This window comes from Silurus aristotelis (assembly GCF_946808225.1).
Source record: "Silurus aristotelis genome assembly, chromosome: 15".
Classification (NCBI taxonomy): Eukaryota; Metazoa; Chordata; class Actinopteri; order Siluriformes; family Siluridae; genus Silurus; species Silurus aristotelis.
In genome coordinates, this window is record NC_139588.1 from 17,173,002 (window position 1) to 17,186,294 (window position 13,293).

Sequence of the window (13,293 nt, forward strand, 5' to 3'; positions counted from 1 at the left end):
TCAACAATTCTTTTAACTCTAACTAATGCATTGTGTAGCCACATACATTTTAAAACCATCATACCAGAAAATGCATTGTGAAAAAGATGTCACCCTGTTTCCTAAAGGGCAAATTACTATTGCTACTCAAGCAAATTAAACAACTAAGGAGATTGCTGAAATGACTGGAACTGGGTTAGGAACTGTCCATCTCATTAGTAAAAGCTTGAAGAATAGTTGTGAAGTTGGGAAAAAATGTTTGGGGAAAAAAAAAATCATACATGTGATTTCAGGTCCTTAAAACACTTGGTGAGGTCACAGTGTATAACAATCAATAGTAGAACTCACAACTACAGTATGTCGAGTAGTGAAAGAAAGAACATTTCAACATGAACAATGTGATAAGAACTTATATAACTTGCTAAGCTAATTAATACAAAAAGACACCACTTTGTATAAAGATTGAATTATAAAGCAATGGACAAAGGTCATGTGGTGTAATGAGTCCAGATTGACCCTATTCCAAATCAATAGATGCAGCAGGGTAAGCAGGGAAGTACATGAATCAGTAGTGTCTGTACAAGCCTCCGGAGGCAGTGTAATGATCTGGGGGTCGCTTCAGTTGGTCCGGTCCAGGTTTAGAAACATTATTTGGTAATAAAATAAAATCAGCTGACTACCTGTATGTACTGAATTTCCAGGTTTTCCCGGATTTTCTCTTCCATGACAACGCAGGCATACGCCAGGATGACGATGCCAAAATTCATTAGGCTCAAATTGTGAAAGAGTGTTTCAGGGAGCAGTAGGAATAATTTTCACTCATGAATTCGCCAACAAGGAGTCCTGTCCTTAAGCCTATTGAAAGTCACTGGGATGTGCCAGAAAACACTTTATGGAGTGGTTTGACTTTAATTTTTTCAATACTAGATCTCAGCTAAAAATTAGCGCAATTAATGAAAAGAAATGCTGCAGTGTTGCACAGTATAAGGATGAAACCCACCTTAGTGTCATTCGATGAAAAAAGAGTTTCTTTCTTTCGGCTTCTCCCATTAGGGGTCGCCACAGCGGATCATCCGCATGTTTGATTTGGCACGTTTTTACGCTGGATGCCCTTCCTAACGCAACCCTCTCCATTTATCCAGGCTTGGGACCGGCACTAAGGCTTGTGCAACCCTAATGGCTGGCGTTGAGAGCGCTGCATCCTAACCACTAGACCACCAGGGAAAAAAAGATGAAAAAAAGAGTACTTTTGGTAAAACATACTGTACTACTGTAGTGCTATGGTAGCATGCCGTCGGGCAGGAAGAACATGCCAGAAACCGGAGTTCAGCTAAACGAAGGTTTAATAAAAGGTAGCACAAAAAGGGAAAAGCGGCGAACAACACAGTACATAAAGATCCAGCAAACCCTGGTAATCCTTTAGAAAGGCTAAGTCCCTGGAACATGCAATGTCCTGAAAACGCAGTAATCCAACGTGATACGAGAAATTCGTCTCTTGAGTAGTCCACCAGTGTTCTCCAGCCTAAACTGTAGAACGGACAGTGATATGAAGGAAGAACGGAACTTAAGTAGGAGGTGAGCTGATGAGTGCCAGGTGCGGGTAGTTAGTATGATGGAAAGCTGCTAGGAGTGATAAGTGGGTTTGGTGAAGGTGTGGCTGGTGGATCCCTGACATATGCTTGGTACTACATTCAGTTGTAAGTGGCTAGTGTGTCCTATTACTAAAAGGCAGCCAGTTCAGAGACTGGCGATGTGGTGATGAAGCTTCTTCTGAATGAAGGTGTAAAACCACGCGGATATATACAGAAGACTTCAAGCACAGTACGGCGATGAGACGTTCAGCTCCAGTAAGATATATAACTGGTGTAAATGTTTTAAAGATGGCCATATGTCCTTCAGTGACGATCCCGGTTGTGGTGGTTCCCTACCCACAGCAGTCACTCCTGTGAAAGTTCAGCATGTGGAATTCTTGACCCATGAGAATGAAAGTATAGCCTGATGTGAAATTGCACAAGAGACGAATCTTTCTGTGGGAATGATGACCACAATCTTTCACAAACATTTGCATTTTTAAAAAAGTTAGTGCACTCTGGCTATTAAGACAGCTTACGGCTTTTGACCGACACAGAAGAGTTGAAGTCTGAACTGAGTTGAGGTCCGATTTGGACTCTTAAAAGAGTTCCTCTGAGATCACTAATGACAAAGTGAAGCAAGCTGTCCTAGAATGGTTTAGGCATACTGACAAATCTTTCTATGTCGAATCTTGCATTAGTTAAATGCTGGGATAAATGTTTGAATGTAGCAGGGGAGTATGTCGAAAAATAAATGCAGTTTCCACTTAATGAAATTTGTTCTTTTGTTTGATAAAAGTCCCAGTTTGACTTAAATGCCCTTTCTATATCAATGTATAGTAACATAATATAACACAATCTTTTTGGTGGCATAGTGACCTTAAGCAGAAAATGTATACTGTATACTGAAAAGTACATCTTGGGCACATTTGATAATGTATATATTTTGAAGAAAATTGTCTGCCATGATGTAGTGGACATTTAGTAAACATTAATGCTTTATTTATTGCAAATATTTTGCAAATAATCATAGAATATTAGGATGATTGTACAAATATAGTGCTTATTCCATTTATAAACTGAACCTTACTGCTTATTTTATTGGTTGTATATCTGACTAAGAAGTAAAATAATGTTATGTGTATATTTCCAGCCTTACACATAGCAAACATATCACATTTTCTTCTGTATTTGGATTTTGACTAATCGATGGGAAAAAGCACCCTCAGCTATTGTTTAAAAGAAATACAGACAGACAGCTGTGTGATAACTTTCATATTACTCAAATGAGGTTTTGCTTTGCTTTTCAGCTTCTGCCGGAAGTAGCGTTAAGTAGCATTCAAAGTAAAGGGCATCATGGACTTATGTGGCGATCACACTGTTGGGAATAAGAGACATAAAAAAAAAAAAATCAGAATTTTGTCACTTCCCCAAATAGCTTCTTGAACCCTAAATCTGTACACTTGCTCTATGTGAAAGTGAGAAAATCATGAAAAATATAACAGAACATCACTCTCTGAACCCCATAAAGCATATTTCTGTCCGGCTCTCAGTGCAGCAGTTGGAGCCTGAATGGAGCCTAAAAGCCTTTAATGGTCAACACTCATCTTTTCTCTCAGGTCCCTAGTGGAGCAAGAGAGAGAGGGAGAGAGATAAAGAGAGAGAAAGAGAGACAGAGAGACAGAGAGAAGGAGAGCAGGACATTGAGTGGGAGAGAGTGGAAGGTAGAAGTGCTAGAGCAGTGATGAAAAATGAGGCAGGGGTTGAAAACGAATAGCACAGAGAGGGAGAGAGGCTATGGGAGATAAAAGAGGGAAAAGAAAATGGAGAGAGGTTAAAAATCAAAGCAGGAAGGGAGTCCTGTAGCAGTTCGAGGATGGAGAAACCCCCCCCCCCACAAAAAAAACGCTTGAACAATAGGGAATCAATTCTATCTTTAGTACTCATGGGATTTCACCAACTTTTGCATTCTAGTTCAAAGCTTCCCCTTGCATGACGTGTGCAACGTTTTAGGCCAGGAACTCAAGTCAATGAAATACAGTATGATAACAATCGCACATTGTATTCACTAATGGATTAATCTGCTCTTGACCATATTTTGCTCTCCTTTAGCACAGAGAGAAATATTACGTCTAGAGATAGAATGTACCATAATCTCATTCCAAAAACCCTAAGGTATAAATCTAATTACAGCACAGCACTGTGTATTCTCCATACTAAAGACCTTGAGATGCACAAGGACATCTGCTTAGTGTAAAAATGTATTTTAGAACTCTATATAGTGCTGTCTGATTGGTAGTGTCCCAGTGTAGAGCCAAGAGAACGGGGGGAGGATGCAAATGCAGACATTTCTTTTCAAAAACCAGACATAACCCAACACTGGGGAGGAAAAAGAAAAGGCTAGACTAAGGCTAGGAAAAAGCTAGAGACCTTGAACAAGTGGAAAAAAACTACAAGGCCCAAGTCACAGGAAACATCACTAAAGCCCTATTCGGACAGGACTAGTTTTCCAAACGACGTTTGAGTAAGAATTTTTTTCAGCCGACGTCTGTTATTTCATGTATGGATTCGGATCGGACTAACAACTCTGTGTTAATTGCGGAGGTAGAAGTGTCTGTGTTTTACATGTGGGCGTTGCACAAGACCTCTACATCCATTATTGGAGCGCAGAAAGCAGAAATTTGAATACCGGCGCGCTAGGGTTAGTTGACCAAAACACCCAAGTAAACGCGTTTTGGAAAAAAAAACATTTTCGCCAATCACAGACATTCGCATTCGGACGGGATTAGATTTCTCAGAGGACGGCTGAGTTTGCTGAAAAACAGTATGAAATTTGCTCTGGAATTTTTACAGAGGTCGTGTGAGAAAAAGACAGACATTGCAGATTCGGACGGGATTAAAATCACAAATTTCTCTAACGACCCCCTGTAAAACTAGTCCCATCCGAATAGGGCTTTACACAAATAGTTCATTTTGTGCCTCAACAAAGAGCAACATAAAACATGGACCAAAAATAATGTGGCTAATGATTTAAAACAAAACAGGTGTGCAAAATGGGCTCAAGAAATGGAAGTGATGACAAACGAGATTCAAAAGTGTGCACAAGGGTGTCTTCCTGAAAGGAATTAAGTAAAAGTCAGAGACAGGTACAGCATGGGTGGCTTCTAGTGGTCTGGAGGAAAACTATCCAAAATTTCCAACAGTGTGGCTAAACTTCCTGTGCATCTACAACCGCAAACATTCTTCAGTTTTCTATTATTTCCTTCGTCCCTCTATTTGTCTTTAAAGTGCTATTTAATTCTACAGTGTGCTTTTATAGAAGCTGTTGATTTATTTTCTTTAACAGCAGCCCAGAAAACACTTCTGACTCTAAGAAAAAATAAATAAAAATATTTGAAAATAATAATGTCCAGATTTAAGACATAAGCATCCAGATTTATGCATTGTCATTTAATTTTGTTTTGTGTTTTCTCATTAGTTTATAGCTTCTGTGTAAAAATGTTTTCACTTCCATCCGCTTCCTGTATCTTACATTACTACAACTTATAATTATTGATAATGATGACATTTCTAATCTTTTATATGGTGAAAGTTTTCAGGAATGTGGTATTTATTTAAATTTCTAGTATCAGACTTTGGGATCAAGATTTTTCAGCTTTTTATGTTCAAGAAAAGACAAAATCAAGGAAATCATAAGGCCTGCAGTATAAGTGATAACAGGACCATTATAACAATAAGTGTAAATAAAAGTGGTTATAAAATATGATACCAGACTTTCTTTTGGCTTCTCCCAATTAGGGGTTCGCCACAGCGGACCATCCGCATGTTTGATTTGGCACGTTTTTACGCTGGATGCCCTTCCTAACACAACCCTCCCCATTTATCCCGGCTTGGGACCGGCACGAAGGCTTGTGCAACACTAATGGCTGGGTTTGGTTCCCTTACCGGGGGATCGAACCCTGGCCGCAGCGGTGAGAGCGCCGCATCCTAACTCTGATTGTTTTACTGTAACAGTTCTATGTGAACTTTGAAAAAACTATTAAGCTAATAATTCAATTTATATATAGAATACTATAATTAATCATTTAGAAATTCTCTCATATCATTATAGCATTATTCCAGATCTTTGATTTACCTTTCTCTATTTTTCTTTGACATATTCCGTAACTTGACCATACTACATAATCTTTAATACCTTACAAAAGTAAATGCAATACTGTATGTAATGTAATAATTAAATGTAATGTAATAAGAAAATGTAATGAGAAAGACACTGACCCAATGATGGGGTGTTTGAAACCCAGTTTGATGCCCGCCTCCTGCATCTCTTTCTCCAGCCACGGCTGAGGCCGTACCAGGTACTTGACGAACTGAGACACCCACCAGACAGAGGGGTCTCCATGCAGCCTCTGAAGCCTTGGAGCTAGATCCTCAGGGATAGCTAGAGGCAGGTAGGGGGGTCTGGGGTGAAGACTGTCCACGATAGGCAATTCCACCACCTGCACATCCCGATCATGATCCTCCCCTAGGGAGCAAGAGACGAAACAGATACTCGTTTAAAAAATAAATAAATAAATAAAAAACAGACAACAGAGAAAACACTAAAACAAATACAGCTATAGCTTTTGAGTTGATCTCTCATGAATAATGGCTGTCCTACCATTTCCTTATTTCTGGATGTCTCTTTCTTGGAGTGGAAAATCCCACATTTCTGTTTAATTGACAGTTAAATGGAAGGAGAGTATGTATACACATGCAATCGCATAGACTTCCTTATTACTAACAGTGATGTGCACTGCTAAACTAATAAAATGTGTTCTCGTTTGTTCAGTAACTAACTTACGTGGGCTTGCTAGGTTTCTAGAATTGGCTAGGTTCTAAAATGTTTTACTTGCTCACATCACATTTTTACGCTGTTGCCTGTTATGGCACCCCAGGTATTAATAGTGAAAAAGGTTTTTGTTTCTTGTCTTTCGAATAATGCTGTTCTCACTTCATCATTTGCTACTAATGAGACTAACGCTACTAAAACTGCTACTGCTACTACAATTATTACTAACTATTACTATTTTTGTGAAAAAATATTACCCTAACCTTCTTCTTCTTTCGGCTGCTTACATTAGGGGTCGCCATCATCCGTCTCTATATTACTCTGTCCTCTACATCTGCCTCTTTTAAACCAACTACCTGCATGTCTTTCCTCACCACATCCATAAACCTCCTCCTTGGCCTTCCTCTTCTCCTCCTTCCTGGTGGCTCCATCCTCAGCATTCTTCTACCGATATACCCCATGTCCCTCCTCTGCACATGTTCAAACCATCTCAATCTCGCCTCTCTCACCTTGTCTTCAAAATGTCCTACATGCGCTGTCCCTCTAATAAAATTATTTCTAATCCTGTCCATCGTCGTCACTCCCAACGAAAACCTCAACATCTTCAGCTCTGCTACCTCCAGCTCCACCTCCTGTCTTTTACTCAATGCCACTGTCTCTAAACCATACAACATCACAGGTCTCACCACAGTCCTATAAACTTTTATAAATAATTTACTTTGATTTTGATGCAGATTTTTTATTTTTTGATTTGAATTCAAAACATTTGAATTGAACACAATGCGATTCAATGCAATGTGATGCAATGAAAAAATACAACACAAAAAAATACATTATAATATAAACAATTCGAAACCATGCAGACATTTTAACCCATACATTATTTTCAAACTTAATCATAACCTGTAAATTAGTATTGTAACCTGGCAATAAGTAAGTGTATAGAGTTGCTAAAGCCATTACAGAATTTCAAAAGGATTACCAATTCTAAGTATTATTGACTGATCAAAAAGCAGGACAATTACCATTTTATTTAGAATTTATTTAATCTGTTTAGTATTTCTGGTGTTCTTAATAAAAAAAATTTTCATATAATTTCTGCTGTAAATGAAACAAACTGTAATTAATAGAAATGGATAGAAATATTAGCAAAAAGCTTTAGAATCAGAAGTAATATTTATAGTGACTCTATATATTGTATTTTTTTCCATTAGATAAATGTACCTTTTAAAACTCTTTCGATGTTTTTACTTTCAATATCATAATTGTTTATGGTTAAAACATACTGAGGTAATTGTGTTTGTCTCTGCTCTGCCTCAGTATGGAGCTGAATTTCCCTCTGTTACAGGACAGCAATAAAAGGAATCGTTGCATATTGAATATTGTGAATATTGTCTTGCATGAGCAGTAGTAAGACGTCATGTTTCCATTTCGTCCTGTCTCTCGGGAACAACGCGAGTGAATATAAAACCTATACAGCGACGCTAAAGAATAGGAGCTCGATACATCATTTTGTGCACATAAACGTACAATGCTGCTGACCCGTATGCTATTTAACTGCCGCGCTAATCTGCATATGCACACTCAGCTGAACAGAGCAGAGTTCATTAATTATTTGACTTACAAGGATGGAGAGAAAGGGAGAGAGAGAGAGAGAGAGAGAGAGAGAGAGAGAGAGAGAGAGAGAGAGAGAGAGAGAGAGAGAGAGAGAGAGAGAGAGAGAGAGAAAAACACCCACATGCTCAAAGCATGCTGAGAGAAAGATGCTTCAGAAGTCATTGCGTATTATATGGCAAGGTGACTTTGCCTCTCATCATTATCGTCATCATCTCTATCTGTAGGTAGAATTTCCACGAATTTCCAGTGACTCACTTTGCTGGGAAGCAGAAGTAAGCTGGATTAAAGCTTCATCATTTTGCAACGACTATTTCATCCGATTATGAAACTTTGAGGTTACGTTTCCTTAATATTAAATATCTGACCACTAACACAAAACACACTCATTTTACATAAATGCAAACTTCAACATAGCCTTCAACATCCCACACGGCATCCCATCTTGTCTTTACAGTGAAATAGATGTTCAAATTAAATATAGTTCAGCCTTTTCATAACCTTTATCCTGTCAATTCATTGCAAGCTGCTACTGGAAAAAAAAAAAAAAAAACAATATGTGCATTTCGGCTTCATTTATATTTACATGAAAACCTCGCCATTTTTTCTGCTAGGTCCTTTTTTTTTGTGCAATTTGGCTTTCATTTAAAAGTAATTAGCTGCAATTCCAGGCTTCTAGTGTGAGTAAATTGTGTAAATTGCCGTAGAGTTCAACTTTTAGGCTACCTGAAATTCTTTCTATAAATTATTCCATTAAAAAAAGCACAGCACAGTCAGTCAGAAAGCTGCATTGGTTGCTGCAACTGTCTTCTTAGTATTTTATGATCGCTAGCTATAGTCAAATAGATGCCTAGGAATTAGGACAGATGATTAAATAATGCAAAATGTAGAAAACATACAGTATGTAGGATTCGGTTAAATATTTTAAGAGTTCAATCCTGAGCTCGGTTATTGTTTGTGTCAAGTTTCAGATAGGGTTTCCCCAGTGTTTCAGTTTCCTTCCACCTCCTATAAAGCTTGCCAGTAAGTGGACTGACATCTCTAATTGTTATTAAGCATGTGTGTGTGTGTGTGTGTGTGTGTGTGTGTGTGTGTGTGTGTGTGTGTGTGTGTGTGTAATGCCCTGCAATGCACCCAGCGTTCCTGCACTAGACTCGGCGACACTGACCAGGGTGAAGCAGCTAATGAAGATGAATGGATGCATGTGCAGAAATGATGTATAGAAAATATTTGAACTTGAGGCTAAAATGATAAATCGCAGCTAAACTGATAAAACAGGAATTTACGTTTGCGACTTTTATGTGTAAAATGTACACTTTTACTGTGACAAATAAGAGCTTATTTCAACAAAAAAATCTTTTTGCCAGAATAAAACAGCTATATTGCTGAATGTATGCATGTGTACAGGATCAGATTTTGTTTATCTATATAATAAGCCTCTGTGGGATTTTTATCTTCTGCAGTCAACCAATCACATGTAATCAAATCTTCTCTCTCTCCCTTTCTCTTGGCTAGGAGCAAAGAAGCTGCTTGATACTGATTAAAACGGTTATTTAATATACAGGAGAGAGAGAGAGAGAAAGAGAGAAAGAGAGAGAGAGAGAGAGAGAGAGAGAGAGAGAGAGAGAGAGAGAGAGAGAGAGAGAGAGAGAGAGAGAGAGAGAGAGAGAGAGACTGAAATAGTCAACACCTAAGAGAAGAAATGAGATTACACCTGCAATACACACCATACTGAAGCAACACAGCTGCTTTTCCTTAAACAATGTTTAAAACTAAAGCAATAGCACAGCAATTTCTTTCATAAAAGTAGTTCATCTCGAAAAAAAAAAAAAGAAAACCGACTAGCTAGTCACCTGCCACCATTTTACAATTTATTAATACATTTTTGGACTTGTTTTTACCTACACACTACAACCAGAATACAACCTACTTCCTGCATTTGTCTGTTTTGTTTTCTATTGCATTATGAACAGACAACTTGAACAGGAATTATTTTTGTGTCGCGTTTCACATGCAGTTTTTACAGGGTTTCCCTGGTGTAAAGGAAGCATCAGTTTGCATTCTAAATCTATTTAGAGAAGACGAAAAAGCACACGCACAAATCAATACTTGAACAAACACAAGTAAAACTAAGACATTACAAACAATTACAAACAACGACAAACAATTTTCCTATGCGATCAATAAAGTATTCGGGGTCTGATTACTAAAAAACAGACCAATAATAAACAAGCATTGAGAGAACAACATCAAGCACCCCGCACACATTCATTAAATAAAAAAACCCACACAATTTAAATAAATAATTAAAACAAACAGAGAAATAACTGAACTATTTGGTGTAAGTTGCCAAACAGAAGTCCATAAGTTAAAACTTTTTTTTAACTGGACTTAGATTTAAATGTATTTTTTCTTCTTCGTCTGCAGATTTAAGATGCCACTCTAAATAAAAAAGCTTTAGTGCTTTAGAAACAAGCAGTGACGGTTTGCAGCTTCCTAAAGCCTGTGAGAGAACCTGAAAGATAGGATAGATTGGCTCTGACCTGGTTAAAATTCTTGCAGGGCTTTCTAAATGAGCTCCAGCTAACAGGACAGCTAGTAATTGCAATAGAATAAAAGCACGATTCTGGGTGTTTAGGTCTTTAAAAGCCGCTTTTTTCCGGGTGTCAGTCACAAGCTAATGAAACACACTTATGCAGCAGTTTTTATGAATGAGGGGGTGAGCTTGTGTAGAACTTCCTGTGAATACAGCATCAAATATTTAGGAGTACAGTGATCTCTTCCTGTTGTACTTACATAAGGGTTATATAAGAAATAATGTACTGACAGCCCATGGGAGAAAGAGAGTGAGAGAGAGAGAGAGAGAGAGAGAGAGAGAGAGAGAGAGAGAGAGAGAGAGAGAGAGAGAGAGAGAGAGACTTTTATTCACCAGGTGAAGTCTTTCAGATAAGTGATTCTTCCAGCAGTCTTGTTCATTAAGACACAAAGTGAGATACATGTTCAATGTGTCTTTAGACCTGAGTGAATAAATCAGTGCTTACTGTAAATACGGAAGGAGAGTGAATGATGATGGAAGTGTGTTTCTCTCTCTCTCTCTCTCTCTCTCTCTCTCTCTCTCTCTCTCTCTCTCTCTCTTGTCTGCCCATAATGAAAGTGTCATTGAGTCAATCTTGTGTGTGTGTATGTGTGTGTGTGCTTATGAAATATTGCATGATATAGGATTGGTACTTCATTATAAAGATATGCCATGTATTACAGAGAAAGACTCATTCATAACAAGGTGAAAAGGAAAGTGCATGTGTATGACAGGAAAAATTCCAGGCAGAGGCAAGAATGCTGAGAGTATTTAAACGTAAACAGCGCGGTACGACTTTGACACACATTCTTTCTGAATTCCTCACCCTACATACAAGTGAATCACTGATGTGGCTACAGGTTTATCTGCTGTGGCTGTGTAGAAAGCTCACATTTATAGGCACTGTAACCAAACTGTATACGGGGTACTGTATTATACTGTATAATAATAATATTAATATGTGTTGGATTGTGTTACTTGTATTTTTGTAGTAAACAGTGCAAACATGAAATAACATACAAACAAAACCAAAAAAAAAAATACAGGTGCCAACAAATGCTGAACAGAAAATTATAACCTAAATATAAAATCATAAGCAAGAAGCCAAGAGACAGTGAAGAAGGAGAACAAGAACACAGGAGAAGAAGAATGAGGAGGAGAAGAAGAAAAACAAGAAGAATGGGGAAAAGAACAAAGAAAACAAGAAGGATGAGGAGGAGGAAGAGAAGAGCAAGAAGGATGAGGAGGAAAAGAATAACTACAAAAATGATGAGGAGAAGAGGAAGACAGAGAAGAAGAAGGAGCAGAAGAAAGATGCAGAGAAGAGGGAGAAGAGAAGAAAGAAAACAATGACGATGGTGGGGAAAAAAGAACAACAAGGATGAGGAGGAAAAGGAGGAGACAAACTGTAGGGTAAAAGATGAGACATAAATACAAATGCTTATTGATACATGTGACCAAGACATCTCAGGGAGCAGAGGCTGATGGGAAACATCGTCCACAGCCCTAATCCTGACAGGGCTGAATTTCACACTGTAAAGAGTTGAATGGAAAGCAAACAACAAGACAAACCAACCAAACCGAATCCATGACTGTACAGAAATCATAATAAGACTCAGAGCTTACAGCTAAACCAAAAGTTAGGTCTTTGCTGCATGCCCCCTCTACTGTATATGTCTCAGGCAATGTGGGTGACTTCAAAAAAATGACCTACATAGCTCAATCACAAGAGGCCAAAAAAACAGTATATTTTGAAGCCAGAGGGTTACCACTCCTTTCTTTTCTTCTCAGGTCCCTGCCTCCCTGTCCAGGGTCTTGTGGAGAATAAACTAAATATAGCAGATGGTCTTTTATTTTTTTGTTCTTTCACTGCTTTTATCTTTATATTATCCACTTTACTTTTCATCGCTGAAGGCTCTCGTATTGTCAGTGCCATTGGGGATTTTTACTATCAGGTTTTTCTCATTGTATTTATTTATTTTTATCTTCTTTTCCATATTGAAAATCTTCTTTATTTTTCCTTTCGCCACTTTTCCTGCTCACCTCATATTTATTCATGAAAATCAACTTAAGATTCCTTTTAATTATCATTAAGCTTTTACAGAAATAATCTCTGACCAGACTGAAACTGTTACTGTGAATGAATGAATAAACTAGCGTATAAGGAAATGATAACTTTGTGTTCTGTTTGCCTTTTAGCCCTGCCCCCTTGCTCACCTGTCCAGTGCCCGGTGGATGCTCCTGTGCGCTCGGTGCAGGTATTGCTCAGAGGCCTGAACACCGTCTCCCACCCATTAGGGGCATAGCGCCAGCTGTGGGACTCGAGCACGAGTGTGCGCTCGGTGCCGTATGCAATCATGAAGCAGTAAACCACATGGTGCAGCTGGCAGCCATAACCACAGCCCTTATTAATGTTACACACCAACTTGCGTGCCTTACTGCAGTCCGGAGGATTCTGAAGAGGCAAGAGACAGAAAAGAGGTTTAATTATTCATTAGGGAAAACAGGGATTTGAAATAGATGACAAGGAATCCATGTGCAAATTGAACTGATGAGTAATTAAACAGCAATAGAAAAAAAAAATAAACTAAATGTAAGAGAAAGAAGGAGAGAGTAAGAAGTTAAATGAACTACAAAAAAAAATCGATCGCACTTAAACAGCAATCCATATAAATCCATGTAAATAAACATAAAACGCTGTATGACACGATAAAACAGAGAGA

The 13,293-nt window shown here is 38.2% G+C and overlaps 1 protein-coding gene across 1 annotated transcript in view; it reads right to left on the reverse strand.

The window, feature by feature from the left end:
• fut8b (fucosyltransferase 8b (alpha (1,6) fucosyltransferase)) overlaps nucleotides 1-13,293 on the reverse strand; it is a 69,860-nt gene that overhangs the window by 10,280 nt on the left and 46,287 nt on the right. The window contains exons 5-6 of the mRNA XM_083562294.1: nucleotides 12,788-13,025; nucleotides 5,829-6,075 (exon numbers count right to left, since the gene is read on the reverse strand). Coding sequence (XP_083418420.1) covers nucleotides 5,829-6,075; nucleotides 12,788-13,025 — 485 coding nt within the window. The remainder of the gene's footprint in view (nucleotides 1-5,828; nucleotides 6,076-12,787; nucleotides 13,026-13,293) is intronic.